The sequence below is a fragment of the Purpureocillium takamizusanense genome, chromosome 6, assembly GCF_022605165.1.
Source record: "Purpureocillium takamizusanense chromosome 6, complete sequence".
Lineage (NCBI taxonomy): Eukaryota > Fungi > Ascomycota > Sordariomycetes > Hypocreales > Ophiocordycipitaceae > Purpureocillium > Purpureocillium takamizusanense.
Genome location: NC_063073.1, coordinates 1,747,776 through 1,769,051, shown reverse-complemented (window position 1 = coordinate 1,769,051; position 21,276 = coordinate 1,747,776). Strand labels below are relative to the sequence as shown.

At 59.6% G+C, this 21,276-nt stretch overlaps 9 protein-coding genes across 11 annotated transcripts; 5 read left to right on the top strand and 4 right to left on the bottom strand.

Annotated features, from left to right (window-relative positions):
- Window positions 1-1,802: 1,802 nt before the first annotated feature.
- On the bottom strand, window positions 1,803-3,613 carry GSP1 (GTP-binding nuclear protein gsp1/Ran). The gene is made up of 5 exons (XM_047988481.1): window positions 3,219-3,613; window positions 2,957-3,049; window positions 2,739-2,892; window positions 2,470-2,675; window positions 1,803-2,397 (listed from the first exon to the last, which is right to left on the bottom strand). The coding sequence occupies exons 1-5, from the start codon at window positions 3,279-3,281 to the stop codon at window positions 2,263-2,265; spliced, it is 651 nt and encodes a 216-aa protein (XP_047844477.1). The 5' UTR covers window positions 3,282-3,613; the 3' UTR covers window positions 1,803-2,262.
- Window positions 3,614-4,347: 734 nt separating this feature from the next.
- On the bottom strand, window positions 4,348-5,635 carry NAS2 (putative 26S proteasome regulatory subunit). The gene is made up of 4 exons (XM_047988480.1): window positions 5,226-5,635; window positions 5,101-5,173; window positions 4,715-5,043; window positions 4,348-4,657 (listed from the first exon to the last, which is right to left on the bottom strand). The coding sequence occupies exons 1-4, from the start codon at window positions 5,394-5,396 to the stop codon at window positions 4,529-4,531; spliced, it is 702 nt and encodes a 233-aa protein (XP_047844476.1). The 5' UTR covers window positions 5,397-5,635; the 3' UTR covers window positions 4,348-4,528.
- Window positions 5,636-5,734: 99 nt separating this feature from the next.
- JDV02_007027 (uncharacterized protein) lies at window positions 5,735-7,852 on the top strand. Of its 2 annotated transcripts, XM_047988478.1 has the most exons (4): window positions 5,735-6,020; window positions 6,088-6,178; window positions 6,236-7,465; window positions 7,541-7,851. In XM_047988478.1, exons 1-4 carry the CDS (start codon window positions 5,917-5,919, stop codon window positions 7,640-7,642), a joined length of 1,527 nt encoding a protein of 508 aa, XP_047844474.1. In that variant the 5' UTR covers window positions 5,735-5,916; the 3' UTR covers window positions 7,643-7,851. The 2 variants fall into 2 exon arrangements, with proteins under 2 accessions (XP_047844474.1, XP_047844475.1); XM_047988479.1 differs by having other exon boundaries at window positions 6,088-7,852.
- Window positions 7,853-8,106: 254 nt separating this feature from the next.
- On the top strand, window positions 8,107-9,394 carry JDV02_007026 (uncharacterized protein). Its single transcript, XM_047988477.1, has 3 exons — window positions 8,107-8,569; window positions 8,640-8,834; window positions 8,944-9,394. The coding sequence occupies exons 1-3, from the start codon at window positions 8,267-8,269 to the stop codon at window positions 9,148-9,150; spliced, it is 705 nt and encodes a 234-aa protein (XP_047844473.1). The 5' UTR covers window positions 8,107-8,266; the 3' UTR covers window positions 9,151-9,394.
- Window positions 9,395-10,409: 1,015 nt separating this feature from the next.
- On the top strand, window positions 10,410-13,240 carry JDV02_007025 (uncharacterized protein). Of its 2 annotated transcripts, XM_047988475.1 has the most exons (6): window positions 10,410-10,713; window positions 10,812-11,014; window positions 11,083-12,440; window positions 12,500-12,702; window positions 12,753-12,869; window positions 12,927-13,240. In XM_047988475.1, the coding sequence occupies exons 1-6, from the start codon at window positions 10,612-10,614 to the stop codon at window positions 13,020-13,022; spliced, it is 2,079 nt and encodes a 692-aa protein (XP_047844471.1). In that variant the 5' UTR covers window positions 10,410-10,611; the 3' UTR covers window positions 13,023-13,240. The 2 variants fall into 2 exon arrangements, with proteins under 2 accessions (XP_047844471.1, XP_047844472.1); XM_047988476.1 differs by lacking the exon at window positions 10,410-10,713 and having other exon boundaries at window positions 10,992-12,440.
- Window positions 13,241-13,361: 121 nt separating this feature from the next.
- JDV02_007024 (uncharacterized protein) lies at window positions 13,362-15,159 on the top strand. The gene is made up of 2 exons (XM_047988474.1): window positions 13,362-13,995; window positions 14,097-15,159. The coding sequence occupies exons 1-2, from the start codon at window positions 13,584-13,586 to the stop codon at window positions 14,435-14,437; spliced, it is 753 nt and encodes a 250-aa protein (XP_047844470.1). The 5' UTR covers window positions 13,362-13,583; the 3' UTR covers window positions 14,438-15,159.
- Window positions 15,160-15,293: 134 nt separating this feature from the next.
- Window positions 15,294-18,100, bottom strand: JDV02_007023 (uncharacterized protein). Its single transcript, XM_047988473.1, has one exon. It carries the CDS (start codon window positions 18,040-18,042, stop codon window positions 15,475-15,477), a length of 2,568 nt encoding a protein of 855 aa, XP_047844469.1. The 5' UTR covers window positions 18,043-18,100; the 3' UTR covers window positions 15,294-15,474.
- Window positions 18,101-18,363: 263 nt separating this feature from the next.
- JDV02_007022 (uncharacterized protein) lies at window positions 18,364-19,648 on the top strand. The gene has a single exon (XM_047988472.1). The coding sequence runs from the start codon at window positions 18,418-18,420 to the stop codon at window positions 19,627-19,629; it is 1,212 nt and encodes a 403-aa protein (XP_047844468.1). The 5' UTR covers window positions 18,364-18,417; the 3' UTR covers window positions 19,630-19,648.
- JDV02_007021 (uncharacterized protein) lies at window positions 18,392-21,228 on the bottom strand. The gene is made up of 2 exons (XM_047988471.1): window positions 20,563-21,228; window positions 18,392-20,492 (listed from the first exon to the last, which is right to left on the bottom strand). Exons 1-2 carry the CDS (start codon window positions 20,883-20,885, stop codon window positions 19,694-19,696), a joined length of 1,122 nt encoding a protein of 373 aa, XP_047844467.1. The 5' UTR covers window positions 20,886-21,228; the 3' UTR covers window positions 18,392-19,693.
- Between the last annotated feature and the right edge of the window lie 48 nt (window positions 21,229-21,276).

Genomic DNA, 21,276 nt, shown 5'->3' with positions numbered 1-21,276 from the left:
GCAAATCACGTCGCGCCTCAGCGCTATACATAGGCGGGTAGCTTTAGCTTGTCAACACGCGTTGCACGTGCCCGCGACGGCGGTCTCACCCGCCGCCAGCCCGCGCCACGGTCTACCACCTCCTTCCTGTACGTACTCTGCGCTGTATGTACTTCCAGACGTGCCGTACCTGGTAGCCACTTGATGGTGTCGTGCCCTCTGCGGTTACTCAAGTTGCTGCTGTTGGGAGCAACAGCGTCGCTGCTGTGCTCACCCCCGACCGCCACCAGTTCGCAGCTCCAGTCCGCTGCATTGAAGCTCCAGCAGGACACGGGAGGCTCCTACCAACATTCCCCCTCCCCTCCCAGGCCACGATGCCTTAGTGGTGGAGGTGCCCGCGTAGGAAGAACCAACACCACTGCCCCAAGCCTCCTCCTCCTCGTCCTTCTCCTCCTTCTCCTCTTTTCGACTCAATGCTGTGCTACAGTGCAGCTGGGGGAGGTCCCCGCGTTAACATGGGATGGAAAAGACTAGACTGGGATATAGTTGCATTTCGCGTGCTACTCTCTGACTGCCATTCTGAGAGTCGAGAAACGCAGGCTGCCCTTGCCATCTAGCGAGCAAGGGTATCTACCAAGGCAGGCATGGCATGGTATGGTACACCACTGTAGGTATGGCTGGCGGCGCGCCCGTTGAACCACCACCACCTCCTCCATGCACGATCCAAGACCCGCGTCATGTATGTAGTCAATAAGGCAGTTGGCGCCGGCACAGCAGGCGCGCGCGTCCAAGCCCGCTTTCTTCCCTCCCCCCGTTCCCAACCCCATGTAAACGCGGTGGGTAAAACGCACGCATGCACGCACACCACACACGCACGTATCCTCACTCTCGTCCAGACTCCAGACCCCAGCTCCATCGTCGCCTGTCCAGTGCCCACCCCGGGTCCTCATCCGCCCTTGCCTCGCTCCCCTCATCGCAATTACAAGTCGCACCTATGGTACGTACGTACCAAGTAATTGACATGCACACCGATCGTTTCCGGGCCCCGCTGCGCGATCATCATCACTACTAACGACAAGCGCGCCGACACGCGCCTCTGTGCGTGACTCGACGGCTCGTCCGCCCCAGTCGGCGCGACCCATAGCGGGTAAGTACGTAGTACGTAGTCGGATAGGTAGGTACAAAGTAGAGAACAAGCAGGCAAGGGGACAAACGAGTGTCAGTCTTTGATTGCATCCAGAGACGCCACTTTAACCTCCATACCTGCCCCGTGCCGCCTGATGGCGCTCCGGCCTCGAATGCGCATGCGAGTTCCCCGTGAGCGAGCCTGGAATTTTCTGGAATTGGTGGCTTCTTCCGCGTCCACGGTCGCCTCGCAGGCGTGGCTGCGCGCGTATATACGTACAGCTAATACATCCTACTACCTAGCACGTTCTCATGCGTGTGTCTTGATCGCAATTTTACATTGTGCCATCTTGGATATAGGGCCATATCAATGTCTAGCACGTGAAGCTTCTACGTGGGCACGTACGGAGTGGCTGCATTTTTGCATTTTGCCCCCCGACTCTTATCAACCCGTAAACCATTACGTGTAAACAAGCCTAAACCCACTACCACCATGCACGCGAGGGGCGTGGACGAGCTCGGTTCGCGATCGGGCCCAGAGCCGTCGAAGAGTCATGTCTCACAAAAAAAAAAAAAGAGGTCTAAGCTCACGCCAGCTAGCCAATACGTACTTAGAAAGACGGGCGGGAGGGACAGCCGGGACAGTGGAATAGTCAGGACAAGCGGACAGCCAGGACAAGAGAAAAGCGAGGACAAGAGGATAGTGAGGCCGAGAGGATAGTGAGGACGAGAGGATAGTGAGGACGAGAGGATAGCCAGGACAGCAAGGAATCGGAAGCCATCACAATGACTAGCCTGTACGGCTCCGGATCTAGGGTAGGGCCGCCACAAGAAACGTCACGCCACCGCACACACCATCACCGCTACCACCAGCAAGAGGCACTCGAGCAACGTTGGCGAAGGTAGTTTAATGGTTAGTCTAGCTATTTGATTGCTGCTCACTCTTTTCTTTGGGCGCAGCGACGTCGTTATGTCTACCCCAAGCCAGGGCTCGACGGGTAGAGTGTCCGCCGCCCTCCGTTCACGCTCTCATAAACCCCAACGAGTCTCATCCTGTATCGTCAATGATCATGCCGCCCATGTGCCGCAAAAGCGGACTGGTCCCGTCACAGCGGCCAATGCTCTCTCAAGCCCCTGCTCCTGCGCGTTGCAAATCCCTTACAGGTCGTCGTCAGACTGCTCATCGGGCAGCGGCTGGGCAGCGGCGGCGTCCATCTCCTTCTCGTACTCCTTGAGGAGAGCCTCGTCGACCTGGGCGGTGGGAGGAGCCAGGGCGGGGGCAGCGACGAACTCCTGTGCAGCGGGTCAGCATACGTCACACTGCCGGGCCCGAGTCATGCGGTGGGGGATTTGAAGGGGGCTGACCAGCTGGGGGTTGCCAACGAGCTTGCGGGCGAGCCACAGGAAGGGCTTCTCGAAGTTGTAGTTGGACTTGGCCGATATGTCGTAGTACTGGAGGTTCTTCTTGCGGTGGAAGGTGATGGTCTTGGCCTTGACTTTTCGCTCCTTGACATCGACCTTGTTGCCGCAAAGGACGATGGGGATGTTCTCGCAAACGCGGACGAGGTCACCTGCAGTTTCGCCGTCAGAACTCGCGCCCCTGTACGCGAGCAATCAAGAAATCGGGGACATACGGTGCCAGTTGGGGACGTTCTTGTACGTGATGCGGGAGGTGACGTCGAACATGATGATGCCGCACTGGCCGTTGATGTAGTAGCCATCGCGGAGGCCGCCAAACTTCTCCTGGCCGGCAGTGTCCCAGACGTCGAACTGGATCTGACCGAAGTTCTGCGATAACAAGTCAGCGCGTTTGCCCCACCACGGGTGGAAGTTGAGCACGCCCGGCACTTACGGTGGTGAAGCCAAGAGGGTGGACCTCGACACCGAGGGTGGCCATGTACTTCTTCTCAAACTCGCCCGTCAAGTGACGCTTGACGAAGGTGGTCTACACAAGCGACGGCCGTCTGTTAGCATGGGAGTCGTGGCGGGATGGGACGTTCTGACGTCGTGAGCTGCGTTGCGCGGCGCTGCGCTGGTCGACGAGGCGGGGTAGCCGTTCGGCGGGCGGTCGATAAAGACGCAGCGAAGCTCGGAGGAAGGCAATCTCGACGTACCTTGCCGGTACCACCGTCGCCGACAAGCACGAGCTTGAAGGTGGGAGTCTGCTGCTCAGCCATCTTTGCGATTCGACTCGATGTCGTAGCCAAGATTCTTCCGGTGATGTAAACAAGCGGGGTGCACTGATCGTGGCGTTAGCCTGGGCACGGCGAACGTGGGACGCGGGCTCGCGTAGGAAAGGAAAAAAATAGAGGGAAGAGAAGGAAGAGGAGGGCGCACGCTCGTTGTCCTGATGTCGTCGGATGCGAGGGGAGGATGCGGAGCTGCGGACGGGGGAAGGGGGCCATACCTTGTGTCTTGAGGGCCTCCCTGGGGTTGCGAAATTGTGCAGTGGAAAGGCAAACTTGCACAAGACGAGACAGGCCTGCTTGGGTGTTTTGAAAGGCGGCGGGGAAAGCTGGCTGGGCCAGGGCAGCCTCATCAAAGCGAAAAATTCAATCTGCTGGGGGGGGGAGGGCGTCTGGGTGGGCTCATGCACGTGATGTCAGTGAAGCGCCTCCCAATCAGCGGACAGGGGTTCCCGCGGCGCGCAAACAACGTCACCGCCTCCTGTGACGGGATCCATGGATCCACAAGCTGCTTGCTGCGAGCTCGAGGCTGAGAGCCAGGGCAAGCTAATGGGTACCTACGCCCGCTACTAATTGGCTCTCGCCCGGTGCAGCGTATCGTTAGGCTGGAGCCGTGCCTTACCTCGGTACTACGGCACTTCTAGGTATACTGTACTTTGTACTCTACAGTGCACCAACCGCTACCTTATCGTTGCTGGGTGTCTGGCAGAGAGCGCTGCCCGACAGGACTACCTGACTTGGGGATCTGACGTTGCCTAATCCATGGCGTGATGTTTGCTTCGGCCCCTATGAGCTGTTTGACGCTCAGTGAAGCGAGCTGCCTGAGGGAGCTGTCACCCGCTTGCGGCCCGACGGCTCACTGCTTATCAATCACTGAGGGGACCTATGCGCAGGGCCTTGACTCTTCTTTTTGCAAGGCAGCCGCCTGTCTACAATCCACGAGAGGCCCGAGGGTAAGGGGAGCATGGATAAGATAGCCAGAATAATAACTCGAAGCCCGAAATGACTCGTTAGGCCGTGGGGTATCTTTGTAGCAGTTATTACGAACATAAGGCTTCCTGCAAATTGACAATTTTTTTGGTATTGCAGATAGCAACCTTCATTTACTAGTACGCTTGGGCTGCCTGCTCCCTTTCAAGTTTCAACACACCCTAAGGCGCGAGAACCCGACCCAGCTCAAATGTCCATGCGCTGTCCCAAAGAAATCCGCAAACAGTTATGTGCCTGAAAGTCCACGTCTACAGCGGGAGGATATGGCAGCCCAACATGCCTCTGCCACCCCAGTCGCTCGTCGGAGTCAACGTCAGGCGAAGTTCCTCCCGTTGCGACACGCCTGATGTTCGGGACACTCTGATGAATATGTTGCCCTGAGACTGAGGTTAGTCAACGACACTGGGCGACGGCAGCGGCCAAGGGTTCCCTACCCCTTCGTTACCCTGCACGCACTCAGCCACCTTCTTAAGGTTATCGTGATTCGATTTGTTCACATAACCAAAGACGCGAATCTCATCTCCCGCCTTCAAGCCAGCTCGCTCGGCCGGGCTGCCGGGAGCAACCGAGTTCACTCTTGCAAACACCTCCTCTGCGGCCGTTGGTAGGGAGTCCGGTAGTATCGCCTGCTGTGAGCTGGCAGTTGGAACTGGTTCGGCATCATCCACGTTGGCAAAGTGCTCGTGAAGGAACTTCTCAATGTTTGCCATGAGATCCTTGTAGTCATTTCGAAGCCGGATGATCCGAGCTCGTGTGGTTCGGACTGCAGACTGTCAGCGTCCGTGCCTGATGCCCCTCTGCCTGCAGCCAGGCCGCTTACTCTGGGCCACGTCAATATCTGCGCGCGGAAACCCGTCTCTGGTGAGCAGTGACGTCTCCATGTCCACCCCGTGCTGGTGGATGGTTAGCAGGTGCGTAGTCGTGGCGTCGCCAGGAAGGATGTACCGAGTCAAGCACTGCGCCGAGGGCCTTCAGCTCTGCCTCCGTGTCATCCTTCTTGCGTTGCAACTCGGCGAAGCTCAATTGCCCCGCCTGACCGTTTGTCCTCGCAGCGCTCGTAGGCCCCGAGGGCACAGTGGGTGCGTGGAGAGTGTTCATCCTGAGGGGCAGTCCCATGTCACGGGGTTCTGAATGCTTGGGATGTTGAATTCTCTCGGGCTGATCTGGCGGGACTCGTCGAAAGTGCACCGGGCGATGCGCTCATGCATCTATCCCATGAGAGGTGGCGATGATGTTGCGATTGAGGTCGGGGGAGCTTACACCTGCGTCCTTGCGTGGAGCTTGGCAGCCTTCGAGGGGCTCCTGTAGGCCCGTGGCACATGTGGAGCTTAGGCCAATCAACGGCCCTGAACAGCCACCAGCCAGCTGGCGGCGTGCCAGGCTCCAGTCGGAGCTGGCTGGCTGGGCTGGGCTTGACTGCGGCCCCAGGGCCGTCTGCAAGCACTTCCAGGGCTCAACTGGCACCAGCACGCTAGCGCTCTGTCCGAGTGGCTAACACAGGCTTGGTGCCCTGCCAGATACCGACGTCACTTTCTCCCCTGCACAACACCTCAAAGGCCGCGTCCCTCCTTCGAAACGATCTCCTCCGGCAGCCCAACGCCTTTCATCGCCGCGACGACGGCGGCCAGTCGCCGAGATGGCGTCCAAGGTGGATGCCCGGCTCTTGAAGTCGACAAAGTTTCCACGCGAGTTCAACGAGAAGGTCGACATGAAGAAGGTCAACGAGCCGGTCATGAAAAAGTTGGTCTTCCGCGTCTCGGCCCGACGCCAACGTGTGGAACTCGCATGTTGACTAGAATTTGCACAGATGGATTCACAAGCGAATCGGCGAGATTCTCAAAGGCGAGGATGATGTTCTCAGCGATCTTTGCCTGAACCTCCTCAAAGCCCGGCAATTCGTTTGTCTCCCCCTTCGCACACCCGAATACGGCTGCAAACTGCTAAATGTTCGCCAGCCGGACATCAAATCGATTCAAATACAGCTCACCGGCTTTCTGGACAAAGACACGGCCCCATTTTGCAAAGAGCTGTGGAACATGCTGCTCAGCGCCCAGTCCAACTCGTCAGGAGTTCCTCAGGAGCTTCTCGAAGCAAAGAAGCTTGAGCTTATGCAGAAAACGGTTGGATTGCGGCCGCTCCCTGTCGAAAGACTCGTGACTAACTGTTTCCTGCAGTTCGATGCCGACAAAGCTGCCGAGGACTCCCGACGAAGCCGTGGTAATGACGAACGCGATACGAGAGATAGGCGGCCCGGCGGTGACAGCTGGCAGGCAGCCCCAAGACGCGGTGACCGTCCTTTTTCGAACCGTGGACGGGGTGGGTACGGCCGTGCTCGTCCGCGATCTCCTTCCCCGGGTCCGCGTGGTCGTGGCCCACGAGACGCGTATGGACGCGACAGTTACGTCCCACGGGGAAGACGTGGTCGTGATCAGGCTTCGAGACGAGGCCCAAGCGGTAGATCGCCGTCTCGTTTGCGTTCGCGCTCCCGCTCCCGCAGTCGTGGTTCCGCCACACCTCGGCGACGTTCTGCGACCCCGCCTCGACTTCGAGACTCACGAAAGAGATCGCGATCTCCTCGACACTCTAGCGGCAGACAACACCGTTCTCGCTACAGCAGCTCCCCGTCCAGCTCGCCTGAACCGAAGTCGCCTTCTCCAAAGCGAAGGCGGCGGTCTCCCTCGTCCAGCGCTCCGGTGGAGCGTGGACGACGCCGTCATTCCTCGTCGCGTTCCATAAGCACGAGGTCTGACTCCCGCAGCCGCAGTCGCAGACGAAGTGTTTCTCGCAGTCGCAGTCGATCCCGTCGCGATAGCCGCAGTCGAAGCTACAGCAGCGATCGCAGCCGTTCTCGTAGCCGCAGCCGCAGCCGAAGTCGTAGTATAGACAGGCGGTCCTCTTCACGCAGCCGTCATGGGAAAGACGGAAGTGGTCAACGTCGCCGGGAGCGCAGCTCCAGCCGTTATTCGGACGATGGCCGCTCTCCCCGCGGGCAGGGTCGACGCGGTGGAAATACCCGAGGCGGAGACCGCTGGGCCCGCGGAAACAGAGGCAGACATGGCCGGAGGCGTAACAGTTCATCCGAATCTTCACCCGTCAGAGTTCGCGGGAGCTCAGCTGATGTTTTGGAAGATAAACGAGGCACGGCCCATCGCAAACCGATGTCATCCATTGAGAAAGACCACGAGGTGGGTGGCTCCTCTTGAGACCGCTGGAGAGGTTTGCATCTCGACGGCACAGCACTGACCTACGGGGCGTCTCAGCTCAACCGAGCCCAAATCGACCAGACGTTGCTGAAAGACAAGCTCTTGCGAGAGAAGAGCCTCTTGCAACACAAGAAGAGCAAGGAAGAGGACACGGTCTGATTCACGCGGCGCAGGGCTAACTGCACTACGTACTTGCAAGTTTATGCCCCGATCTGACCCGGGCTACCAGCCTGCAACTGTTTTGGTAGGGCGCACGCGGCGTAGGGATGGGGACGGGAAGCGGGATACACCCATTGCTACATCATGTATGAAGTATGACAACCGAGCTAGCATTCATGTAGAATAGCAATCAAGCCAAGTCGACAGACAGCTATTCACTCGGGCAACGATGTCTAGGGCGTGTGTCATCTGCCACGGGCAAGGTGAGGGTGTTGACTCACTGTAAATCCATGGAGTGAGGGTGCATAGAAGTGATGATGACAGCGTATCGGGAAGGCCAAGAAGGTTCACGATTTTGTGGACAGCCTGAACGCTCCGCTACTGCTCCTCCAGCCCCGGCTCTCATGGTTTCGAGGTTGGCTTCTGACTGTTGCCCTGCTTTTGCTCCTCGCATATTTCGACCACCTGGCATTGCTTCAAGCCCAGAAATGACCATGGGGTCAATGAGGGTTATACGGCAAATCTTTCCTGCAAATGAAAACCTCTTTTCTGTCCTTATAAGATACTAAGTAACTACGTAGGTACGAGGTAAATGTAGATGGTGGTTGACGTGGGGCCCCACCAATGCCGGTCGCCCGCCTCAAGCCAGGCGACAGCGTCGTCGAGCACTCCGCCAAATCTGGCTCCGACATCAACAACGACTCGGCCACGCCCAACGACGTCGCGCGCTCCGAGCCCGCGGCCACCCATCAGACCGAGTTTCGATCGACGCGCAGCCCATCGTCCGCCGCAGCGATATCCCAATCGATGGCAGACAACAAAGGCGCCGGCGCCGGGAACACGCCATCCACCATGGCAGAATACAAAAAGGCCCAGGCGAGGGTGCGAGAGCTGGTGGAGCGTCGCAGGGCCCAGGAGAGAAAGCTCGTAAGGCTCCTTTTGGAATCTGTAAACGATGGGGAAATGACGTTGTTGTGCTGATCACGGGCGCGCCCAGGCGACGGTCGAGGACAGCATCGCGAACAAGGAGGCGGCGTACCTGGACAGCACGCCCGCCGGCAACATCATCACGGGCTTCGACAACTACATGAAGGGTCAGAGCGGCGCGGCGGCGCAGCGGCGCAAGGCGGGGCCGATGGAGCAGAACCGTGTTTTTTCGCGGTCGTCGGTGTCGTACAGACCGAACAACGGGGTGAGTCGCCCCGTGCGCATGATTCGTTTGGCAGGAGACGGGCGCCTTGTTGCTCTCGTCGTGCCCTGTGAGGAGAAGAGCGTCCTAGGGACTGACATTGATGCGTTAGGATTCAACGCCGGGATCCACGCCCGCGTCGCACGCCCCAACGCCCGTGTCTGCGTCGTTCCGTGACAGCGGGTCGGCACACCCGACGCCGTCCTCGGGGACGGGGAAGAACTCGAAATCGAAGAAGAAGGAGAAGGAGACGGAAGAGAGCGAGGGAGACTCGCAGATGGGCAAAAAGAGGACCAACTTTGGCGCGTCGAGGAAGTAGACGGCCTGGCGGGACACACACACCAACCCGGGTGTGATGATTTTTTCTCCTTTTTGGCGTTCAGAATGGCATGGAATGGACTACAGGGCTCGCTTAAGGGGCTCGAGCATGAGTGGGATGGCGTTTGGCAGGCCGGTTTACTGGTAGTAGGGCCTCGAGCCGCGGGTCACGACCACATGGTGATAGAGCCTCACTTAAGAATACTTTGGCGCCACTCCAGTAGAGAGCGTTGGCAAGTCTGGGACAACTTCTTTGGTGTATGTGTGCATGCGTGAATGCCACTACTCGGATACTACGAGGAGCGGCTCGAACCGGGAGACAAAAGTCCCTACACGGCGCAACAGTCATGTTCACTTACTCGGCGAGCGCCCGTCGTTATTGCTGGCACCGCCGCTATCGCCGTCACGTAGGCGACTGAAATAAGTCTTGGTATTGATCACTTTGAATGAGGGCTCTCAGATGGGATGAGTTGAGGCAAACCAGCCTGTGTATGTGTAACCAGTAAACATTCACACTTTTGCAAACAGGAAAACCCTTGAGCAGTGAACGCCACGAATTGCACACCTCGCGAGTGGAGTGGCGTTATCGGGACGGCAGCGAGTTCCAGGCAGCAAATACGAGCCGCGCGGTGCATTGATTCAAGCGCTGAGACGGGAACTGTTGGGGAGGGAAACGGAGGGAATACACCCTGATGGTCCACCGCGGCCTGCCTGGCGTTCGGAAAGGAAGCACGCGAGGGGAGACATCGGCTACCGTAGCCGATGCTTGAGATGGTAGGGAAACGACCTATAAACAAAGAGAACGGGTACGAAGTACGTGATGATGGATGGCGTGTTTGGTTTCCTCGGTCGAGCGGGTTCACCTGACATGGATTGCTGCGGACGAGGTATGTGGAAAGAGGCGGGGCAAACAAGCAAGCAAGCAATTAATGACCCCAGCTATACAGTGCACAGAGCTGCAGACTGGCCAGTGCTGCCAGTCAAGATGAAGACCAAGATAACTACGAGGAGGATGCGGCGGGCAGAGCGTGACGGACGGGAGGGGGAGGGCGGGGTGTGCGGGGTTGAAGATCGGACGTAACTTAGACGGAAGCTCAGCTCATCAACAAGCCAGGCGTTGCCGGCATTGGGAAGGTGGCAGGCAGGCAGGGGCCACTGGCCCGAAATGTGCTGCTCCATGCCGCCACTGCTGCCGCTGTAGCTGTAGGTACTGACGGGCGGGCCGGTGGGCGCCAGGAAGAGCTTCCTGACCGACCGCCTCGCAACTTATCCCGTAGGTACTTATTGAGGGACGATGCCTCCCGCTTCATCCTTCCTTACCTCGTACAAGGCAACATCTTCCAGGGCACCTCAAGTACCAAGTTCGTAGCAGGAGGAGCTGCCTGCCTTTCGCTCAACGCACCCGGCCTCAAAACACCCTCGTCCATCCATCCATCCCCCAGCAGCTTGCGTTCGTGTCAAGATGACAGTCCAAGCTGCCCACTTCACCCCCGAGGTGCTCCTCTCGGCCCCTCGACGGTCCGCCGGCGTCCCCAACTCGACCGGAGAGCTGGCGCTCTACACGGTATGTGCCTGCCCGCGTCGCACACGGATGTGAGATGGGACAACGGCTGCAGGATGCCTCGCTAGGGTCCAATCGCTGACAAGAGCTCCGCCGAACAGGTGTCGGCCTACTCGTTTGAGACGCACTCCAAGTCGTCGTCAATCCGCGTCCTCAACATCAAGGACGGTAGCTCCCACCTGGTCTCCGAGGACCCTGGCGCCAGCGACCCCATCTGGATTGGCGAGAAGGAGGTCTTGTATCTCAAGCCTGCCGAGAATGGCTGCACCATGATCATGTCCCAGCACCTAGGCGACAAGTCTGAGTAGGTCCGCCCGCTCACGGGAGCGTCGCGATCCCTGCCCGGGAGGGATCCTGGCTGACCCGGCACAGACCGCACATGATACACTACCTCGCCGGCAGCATCTCCAGCCCCAAAGCCAAGCAGCTGCCCTCGGGCAAGGTCGCCATCTGCTGTGCCGCCTTGACCACGCCCAAGGGCGATATGTACTGGCCGCCGGCCGAGGCCAAGTCCCACTCTACGGCCAAGATTTACACGTCTCTCTTCGTCCGCCATTGGGATGCCTGGTCGACGGACAACCAAAACTCCCTCTGGTACGGCGAGCTTGCTAAGATTGACGGCAAATGGTCTTTGGAGACCCCCGGCTTCACCAATCTGCTGGCGGGCACCGGTCTGAGTTCCCCGGTCCCTCCCTTTGGCGGCACCGGAGATTTCGACATCGCCGCTCACGGCATCTGCTTTGTCGCCAAGGATCCCGAGCTGAACCCGGCGAGGTATACCAAGACGGATCTGTACTATGTGCCCATCAAATCGTTTGTCGAGAAGCCTTCGCCGCCCCAGATTGTCAAAACAGGCAGGTTACGGGGTTACAGCATCGCACCGACCTTTTCGAGGGATGGCAAACAGATCGCCTTTGCTAGAATGAAGCACGACCAGTACGAAGCCGACAAGACGAGACTGCTGCTGATACCCGACGTCAATGACCTGAGCAACGTGCAAGAGTTCTATGAGACAGACGATGGCCAAGGAGGATGGGATTTGAAGCCGGATTGGATTACGTGGAGCAATGATGGCAAGGAGCTATATGTCGCAGCGGAGATGCATGGCAGGGTCAAGCTGTGGAAGCTTCCCTCATCACCTAAGGAAGCGACTAAGACACCAGTTGCCATACACGAAGACGGCTCTGTTTCTGAGGCCAGACTACTGGGGAACGGCCCGTCTCTGCTCGTCTCTACGCGGTCTCGCGTCGAGAGCTCCAGCTACGCCATTCTAGATCCCTCGACCAAGAAGACCACCGAGGTTTCGTCCAGCTCCAAGAACGGCAAGTCATTTGGCCTCCACAAGTCGCAGTGCGACGAGATTTGGTATCCCGGCTCCGCTGGATACGACAACCACGCTCTTATAACGAAGCCGTCCAAATTTGACCCTTCAAAGAAGTACCCTCTCGCTTTCCTGATCCACGGCGGGCCCCAGTCCGCATGGGTTGACGACTGGAGCACCCGTTGGAACCCAGCCATCTTCGCAGAACAAGGGTACGTGGCTGTGTCGCCCAATCCAACAGGAAGCACCGGCTACGGCCAAAAGCATACCGATGCCATCACGTGCAATTGGGGTGGCAACCCCTACGACGACCTTGTAAAGTGCTTCGAGTATCTGGAGAAGGAGGTCGGCTACATTGACACTTCGCGGGCTGTTGCTCTCGGCGCGTCCTATGGAGGATACATGATAAGTGAGTTGCCACAGTTCCCGTTTGAGCACTGCGAACTGCATGTACTGACAAGGGGCTAGACTGGGTCCAAGGCCATGACTTGGGACGCAAGTTCAAGGCCCTCGTGTGCCATGATGGTGTGTTCTCAACACAGAACCAATGGTCCACCGAGGAGCTCTTCTTCCCGGAACACGACTTTGGTGGCACCCTTTGGGAGAGCCGAGATATCTACACGAAATGGGACCCCTCGCTGCACACCCAGAATTGGGCGACGCCCCAGCTGGTGAGTAGGGTGTCACTCGAACCACGAATGGCATGCTGATCGTGATGTAGGTCATCCATAACGAACTGGACTACCGCTTGCCAGTGTCTGAAGGCCTGGCCATGTTCAACGTGTTGCAGGCCCGCAACGTTCCCAGCAAGCTAGTCATGTTCCCCGACGAGAACCATGTACGTAAAGTCACAGCCAAATGACCCTGAGCTTGACAGTGTGACTGACAACACTAGTGGGTGCTGAGGCCGGAAAACTCGCTGGTCTGGCATCGTGAGGTGATTGAATGGATTAACAAGTACAGCGGCATAAGGGACGAGAAAACGACATGAACGAGAACGTTGCAATTCACGGTTGGATAGCCCAAGGCAGGCATAGCTGGACATGTAAACGCGGGCTGCTTGCCGTTATGAGAGGCTACCTCACCCAAATTGTAAGGGTGGTAGAGCGACCAGCGTCGATGGTGGATGAATTAACTCACGATACACAATCAGTGATCGGTCACGTTGCATAGTACTCATATGTTTTGCAGGACTGAAGGCCCAGCGACAATGAAGACGTTTGGTGAATGCACAGTGCGCAGTGTGAATCATCCCTATATGGCACTGTACGACGGGCCGGCTTGGTGAATGGCGCTCCAAACATGTTTGCCAGACCTTCAAACCTCGACACTGCATACAACCCACGGCGTCGACATAAAAGCCCTGCCACCAATTTTTCTGTATTCTGTGGAACATGCGCCTCGTGTGCTATTGTCGACGTGCCCGATGAAGCCCACACTGCGACAGCATCGGCTCGAGCAACTCTCGCGGCCGTCCAACTAGAGGAGCAACCATCGGCACCACACCCCTCCAGACAAGCACGACAGCGAGCTTCACCAAACCACCTTCGACATGGCCGGGCAGCCGGCGATTTTCCATGCCCTGCTGCGGCCCGTGATCCTGCAGGTGCTCCGCGCGGCGGGCTACCACGCGACGCGGGGCGCGGTGCTTGACTCTCTGACGGACCTCGCGGCGCGGTACCTGCAGACCCTGTGCGAGAAGACGGCAGCGCATGCGGTACACGCGCGCGGCGAGGCGAGCGACTACACGGTGGTGGAGCTGCGCATGGCGCTGCAGGACGTGGGCGCGCTGCAGCCGGAGCGGACGCCCACGGACGAGCACTGGCGCCAGAACGGCGACGACGGCGACGAGGACCTGCGCGGCGTGGACGAGTTCCTCGAGTGGTTCTCGGGCCCCGTCATGAAGGAGCTAATGGAGATGGGCAAGGGTGACGGCGAGTCGGATGCGACCGACTACTTGAGCGGTAGGTGGTCGAGCACATGCCCCCAGGTCGTCGACTGTGGATCGCGTGCGACCAGGTGTGGTCGCGTCGGATACAGACAGATGCGCTGACGGAGAATACAGCTCTTAAGATGAAGCACAGCAAGGCGGGCGAGGATTCGAAATGGAACGGCACCCTCATCGGGAAGCCCCTCGACGCGGTCGCGGACATTCAGGTCGAGGGCGGACCGATCATGAGCATCGACGACTGGGTCATGGAGCGCAGCCGCGCGTACTTTACACCGCCGCCGCAAATCGACGACGGCGACGACAACGACGATGCGGGACACCGCGCGGGGCAGGAGGGGGCGCAGACAAACGGCCACCACCATGCGTCGTCGCCGTCGGCAGCAAGCTCGGGCCTCAGCTCGGTCGGCGACAGGCTCGACGATGGTCACGAAACCGAGAAGATGGACCTGACGTAGGAGTCGGGCCAGAGGACGAAGCTGCCAAAGGTCGCGAGACATACCACAACGACGACGACGACGACAAAGGCGGCGAATAAAAAGAATAAGACGACGAATTGTCGTCGGAGCGGCGGCATCTCCCGCTCAGGGCGGAGCGATATCCCCTCTGCCGCCGAGGAGAGGCAGCTGGATCGCCACGGGGAGGAGCCGCCGTGGCCAGAGAAGCCGACACACCACTTGCCGCGAAAGTCCGGCAGGATAAGGCGGCCCAAGAAATTTTTTGACGACGAGCAGTAGAGGGAGCACTCTCACCCTCTAGTGTCGTCGCTCCCCCTTTGGGATAACCAACGGGTTCGGTTCATGCGATACAATGCATAGCGATGGAGTTTTTGCGTGTCTGCGTGTGTGTCTTTTGGGTTCCTTCTCTTTTCCCTCCCCTTTCCTACTTTGCCCGCCAAAACTCCTTATTGGGCCTTTTCTTCCCTCTCCATTTTGTCCCCGGATAGGAGGAGAGTGTACGCGCCCTCGATGGGTTTGTACGCGGGCAGGCGAGAGAAATAGGGCTAGATAGATTAAAGAAGACCGCGCGGGTCCAAGCAGGGTTATGGGACGCGGTCGAAAAATGACACGGGATGGGAAGCTGCGGCTGGTTTGGTTTGGTTTGGGTTTGGAGTAGGTAGATACGGGTGGGCTTTCTTTCGGGGGCCTCGCTATTCGTAATAATGCTACATACATGCATGCAATGCATACGCTCTCCCCGCCACGTACATACGTCACGAGTCCATCTCATGGTGGTGGTGGTGGTGGTGGTGGTGCTCACCGTCAACGCTAGGAACCAGCCACGGAAAGAAAAGCCCTTTTGCCTTGCGTCTGTCTATATCAAGACGGGAGAGTAGGGGATACTATACAAGATGTATCTGTCTCTGGTGGTCGTCTAGTTTACTATCAAGTACAAGCCCGCACTCTAGCCTCATCATCAAGCCGGGGTGCGCAGCCTCCGTCCCCTGTCACTATAGATCATCCTATATCACAAATCGTACATACACGGCGGCCATCTATGCCTTGCGCCCGCCACCAGTCTTTGCCGCCAAGAGCTTGTGCACGCCCATCTCCTTGGCCACCTCGACGAGGACCCTCCTCTTGTCCTCGTAGGCGCCCTCGTCAGGCCAGAACCTCTTCTGGAGGTACTCGTAGAGGGCCTCGCCGCGGCGGCCCTCGAGACGCTCCGCGCCCTCGCCGCTGCCTTCTTCGTTGTTGGCCCACGCCAGGAGCGCGCGGTCGAGGTCGCGCTTCGCGAGCATGAGGCGCCTTCGCTGCGGGGGCGTGTCCAACGCGAGCTTGGTGGTGCCGAGGAGGAGCTCCAACGCGAGCGTCTCGGGCGGCAGGAAGCCCAACACGTTCTTGAGGGCGGTCATGGCGACGAGGAGGCCGGCGTTGTCCTTGAGCCGGCGGAAGGTGTGGAGCATCTTGCGGGCGAGCTGCCCGTCGATGCCGTCGGGTTGAAACACGTGCTTGAAGTTGAGCGTCTCCTTGAAGAGGGCGCGTGTCGCCGCGACTTCTTCCTCGAGGGCGTCGGGGGCGACGACGTGAAGACGGTTCACGGCCAGCGTCTTCCACAGCGCGCTGAAAGTATAGGGGTCGGGAGCGACCCCACGCTCGGTCACGAGGGAGCGATACAGCGCCATGGCCTCTTTGGGCTGCCCGGCCTGGATGTACGACTCGAGCAACTGGTTCATCATGAAGGCGTCGGGGCTGATCTCGGCATCGCGGAACGCAGCCCACAGTGACGCGAGTTTGGTGTGTAGGTCGCGCAGGCGATAGTTTTCAGCCAGGAGACAAAACGTTTCCAATGTGGCCCTTGGCCAAGGTGCTGTGCCTGACGATGGGCCAGGTCGAGTGATGATGCTCCCAGCTTTTCGTGCGCGCACAAAGCTGACGCGCGATTCGATCATATCCCAGGCCAACTTGTCCGCCTTGACGAGATCATCGGCACCGCCCGACCTCTGCCATGCACCGATCAAGCCGTTGAGGTGTATCGGCGCCGCATCAACGCCCTTTGATCGCATGAACTCGACCACGCTGAAGGCGCCGTCCAGGTCACCGGCGCCAATCAGCCGCTTGAGCCACTTGCCGAGGAAGAACTTGTTTGCGACGACCGAGGGCATGTATTTTTGCCGCTTCAGGTCGATCTGGCCATCGCTCATCATGTCGACAAAGGCGTACAGAGCATTTTCGGTCTGGTTGGTGGTGAGGAAATACGCCACCACCTGGTCGTAGTCTGCAAGCTTCATCCCCCCGCCTAAGAGGTCCCTCATCTGCCGATAGGTCGCCCAGGCTTGCTCCTGGCCCTCCGGGGTACCTTGCTCAGAGAGCGTCCGGATCAGAGGCATGAGTATGCGCGCGTCCAGGCGCTTTTCCAGGAGCTTGCCTGCCGCCCGCTGCGCCTGCTCCACGTCCCCGGTGCGGCAGTATATGCGCACACCGAGCTCCCAGAACTGCTGAAAGGTCTCTGATTTCTCATCACCCAGGGTGCTCATGCATCGCCTCCAGTTCTCGATCGCCTTGGCCTCCCAGCCGTCGACAAAAACGGCCTCAATGGTCAGCAGTTGTTGCAACGGACTGAGTGTGATCTTGGCCGCGCTCATATCCCTTGCCAGCATGGAGACATGAGCCAGTCTGTGCGTGTTGATGGACTCGTCCGCCGAAAATATTGTCCAGAGGAGGTCCCAGACATCAACCGGTACGTTGCCCCAGCCGCGCGCCAGAGGGAGCCTGGCTGCGTGGTACGCTTTGTAGACGGACGAAACGCTCTTCTTGGTCAGGCCAGGTTCGCGGCGTAGGTCCCTAAATACGCGAGCCAGGATGGAGTTGAGCCTCGTGATTTTTTTGCGCTGATTCGGTGTCCACGGCTTTTCGGAAATTTGCGGAGGGGAGATGCGTCGTCGCCCCGTCTCATCGAGAAGCGGAAGGCCCTCTAGGTCCGGCATGTCCTCCAGGTCCTCCAGGTCCTCCAGATCGTCCAGGCCCGACACGTCTTGTCGCAATGTGTCGATTAGCTCCTTTGGCAGGTCAAATTCGGCGCCGAATTTGTCCATCTCCGCGTCGAGTGAGTCGGTGTAGGCCTGCATCTTGGCCAACATCTTCTCCATATCGTCGGCCGAAGCCACCTTGTCAAAGTCGCCGCCCATCTCTCGCATGACCGTCTGAAAACTGTCACGATCTTCCTGGCTCTCCAAGGCGCCCTGTATGTCGAGAATTGCATCTTTGAAGTCTGAGCCGTCCAGTACGCTCTGCAAAGAGTCGAAATCCTTCTCGTCGACTTCGGCGCGGCTCGTCTCGTTTTGCTCGAAAAAGCGGACCGAAAAGTCTTGCACGTCGCCATCCTTGGAGGAAGACCCCTGCAGCTCCTGAATGCTTTGGAGATATTGCCTGAGCTCATTCTGGTCCGGGGGACGGCTGACGGCGTCGGCTATTCTGGGTTGCGGCTTCGACCTCCGAGACGCCTGGGAGCTGTAAGCGGCGGCCGCAGGCCGGGCGACATGCCGTCGGATGCTATAAAGACATGACCGACAAATGGGACCGCTTGGACTTCCTAGATCGAGAAGCAGCGGACGGCCGGGCATGCTTCGACGGTGCTGCGGTAGGAGGGGGGGGGAGGGGCGGAAACCGTTCTCGTTGAAGCTCGATGGGATGCAAGACGAGTTCGGAGAGTTGATGGTCCCCTGGTTGCATATTTGAGCGGGTTGCCTTGCCCAGGGACGCTGTTATCGATAAGAGCGCAACAAAGTTTCTTAGCGCCCTGCACGCGCTGTAATGAGCAGGCGGTGATGAGTCGTGCTGCGCGATGGGTGGTGCAGGGACCGGCATAATTTTTCAATGATTTTTTGAGCGGCGGCGGCTACTAATGCACGCGCCTCCAGATAGGCAGTCCTCCTCTGCGCAACAAGATACCCCCCCCCCTCCTCCCTCCCTCGCTCCCGACAGCCCGGACGCTCAAAATGTCCAATCCAGCGCCCGAGTACCTGCGCTTCACGGGACATCGGTCCTTTGCGCGGCGGCTCACCATCTCGACGCTCACCGGCCGGCCCATCCACATCTCCAAGATCCGCAGCTCATCACCGACAAACCCAGGCCTCGCCTCGCATGAAATCTCCTTCCTGCGGCTCCTCGAGGCCGTCACCAACGGCTCCTCGATGCAAATATCCTATACGGGCACCACCATCACGTACCACCCGGGCCTCATCTCGGGCACCATTGCGGGCCAGGGCGCCGTCGAGGGCGATGTTATCGAGCACCACATCCCGGACTCATGCACCCGCGGCATCACCTATTTCCTGCTGCCGCTGTGCCTGCTGGCGCCCTTCTCCAAAGCGCACATGAACGTGCGCTTCTCGGGCCCCGGCGTCATCACCGCCGCGACGGAGACGGGCGACGTCTCTGTCGACACGTTCCGCACCGCCGTCCTGCCGCTCCTGGGGCTCTTCGGCATCCCCCCCGCGCGCATCGAACTGCGCGTGCTGTCACGGTCGTGCGCCGGGCCCGGCGGCAAGGGCGGCGGCGGGTGCGTCGAGCTGCGCTTCGCCAGCCAGGTCCGGCTGCCCAAGACGCTGCACCTGAACCGCAGCCCCGGGAGGATAAAGCGCATCCGCGGCGTCGCGTACTGCACCGGCGTGTCGGCGTCCAACAACGCCCGCATGATCCACTCGGCCCGCGAGGTCCTCAACCCGCTCGTCTCGGACATCCACGTCGCGGCGCAGTACGACCAGGCCCCGCTGGTGCCCACGGACAAGTCGGGCAACAAGCGCCGGCTCGGCATCGGTTTCGGCCTTAGCCTTGTCGCCGAGTCGAGCTCCACGGGCGTGCTCTACTCGGCAGACGTGGTCGTGCCGCCGTCGGGTGGCGTTGTGCCCGAGGACATTGGCAAGCGGTGCGCCTACCAGCTGCTGGAGCAGATCGAACAGGGTGGCTGCGTGAGCCAGGTGTCGGCGGGCGCCGTGCTGATACTCATGGCCATGGGGTCAGAGGACGTGGGCCGGCTACGGATAGGAAGGGAAGTCATCGGGACGGAGGACCTGGTCGGCTTGGCGAGAGACCTCAAGACGTTTGGTGCGAGCAGCTGGGGACTGCGAGACGTCGAGGACGAGTCGGGCGACTTGGTCGTTTCAGTAAAGGGCACAGGCGTAGGGAACGTGGGTAGGAAGATAGCGTAATCATAAGCTGACATGGTGCAAGTGGCGTCGTGCAACATTTATATCCGGTCGTGGTATCAACGGTCTATCTATTAGGATGCTGCGTCGCCGTTTGAGCCGCAGCACCTTGTCTCCGCGCGCGCAGAGCCGCCATGGTCGCGCCGTAGCCGATGGTCTGGAGCGAGTTGGCGGCCGAGCGCTCGAGGTCAATCGCCGCCGAGGCGAGCGAGCGGACGATGTGGTACTCGCCGAGGACCGCGTTGCCCGAGTTCATGATATCCGACAGCTGGGATCTGGAGCCGGCCTCGGTCGTGACTGGCCGCAGCAGCGAGCCCGACGCCTCCATGCGCGCACTGTCCTCGCCTTCCTGCGCCCCGTCCGTGTTCAACGTTTGCAGCTCGACGCCGCCGTCTTCTTCGGCCTCATCCACGTCCATGCCTGGTGCATGTCGAAGCACACCCCGCTCCTCGGCATCCAGGTCCTCGGCGGACCGTGCCGTCGCCAGCTCCTGCGCGATGTCCGGCACCAGCGGTCTAAAAGTCTTGAGGGCAACGCGCATCTTTTCCCTCTGGGTGTGCACCGTGAGCATGAGACACTGCACGGCAAGTATGACAATGTCCGCTAGGACGTAGTATAGTCGGTAGGTCGGCGGCCGCTGGCCGACAAAGTCGATGATGAGCCCGCCGTGCTGGTACCCCCGGTGGAAGCCGGGTCCGTGCGGGAGACGGCCAAACAGATGCAGCAGCATGCAGATGAGGTTGGGTATGATGATGAGTAGAACGTGCAGGCGGCTGGCCGGCATGAAGAACGGGAAAGAGTTGTCTTTGGGCGTCAGGTATATGTACTGGCCAGCGGCACGCAGCAGGAAGCGAAACATGGAGCATCTTGAGGGAGAGACGAGGTCAGCGGGCGAACCAAGGTTGCTCGGTCAGTCTGGGGAGCTGCGCTGCATACTCCATATAGTACAGGGCGCTTAGTTCGGCAAAGACAACCAGGTCGAGCGTCTTGAGGAGGTGGGTGATGAAGGTGAGCTTCTTGGCGAGGCCGGGGTTTCGCTTCTTGCGGCTCCTCTTCTTGCGCCGGGGCCGCGACCCAGAGCGCGAGCGCGACGGGGAGGGCGGCGCAGCATCGCCAAGGTCGCCGCCGTGGTCGTCGGGCTCGTCGTCTTCTCGATCGATGGGCGGCGGCGGCGGCGGCGCGCTCGACGGTGCTCCCATGGCACGTGGCGATGCGCCGTCGCCGCGCGCCGTCCTGCGGGGGGAGGCGTCATCGCTCATGGTATTCGGGTTGTCGTCATCGGCGCTGGCTGGGCCGGTTCTGCATCGGAGCAGCTCGAGCTCATGCGGAGCGCATCATGGGTACGATCGCGGACATGGACGGTGAGGGAGCGACCAAGGGACGGGTTCTCGAAACGCTGACGTTGGCCCAACTGGGAGGAGGGTCCTTGGCGGCGGCGGTAGTGGTGCTGGGAGCGAGCTTGTGCAGGGATGAATGTTGATGGACGGCCTGCCCCAGGCGGACAGGCTGGTTTGCGGGCAGTTCCAGTTCGGTAGGAGCTCGGGCGGGCTGGTTGCGGCGCGCGCGCCTGGAAGTGATGTGGGTGGTTTATTAGGCTCCGCTGGTCACTGCAGTCTGGGTGGTAAACTGGCCTCCACTGCTGTGAGGCGC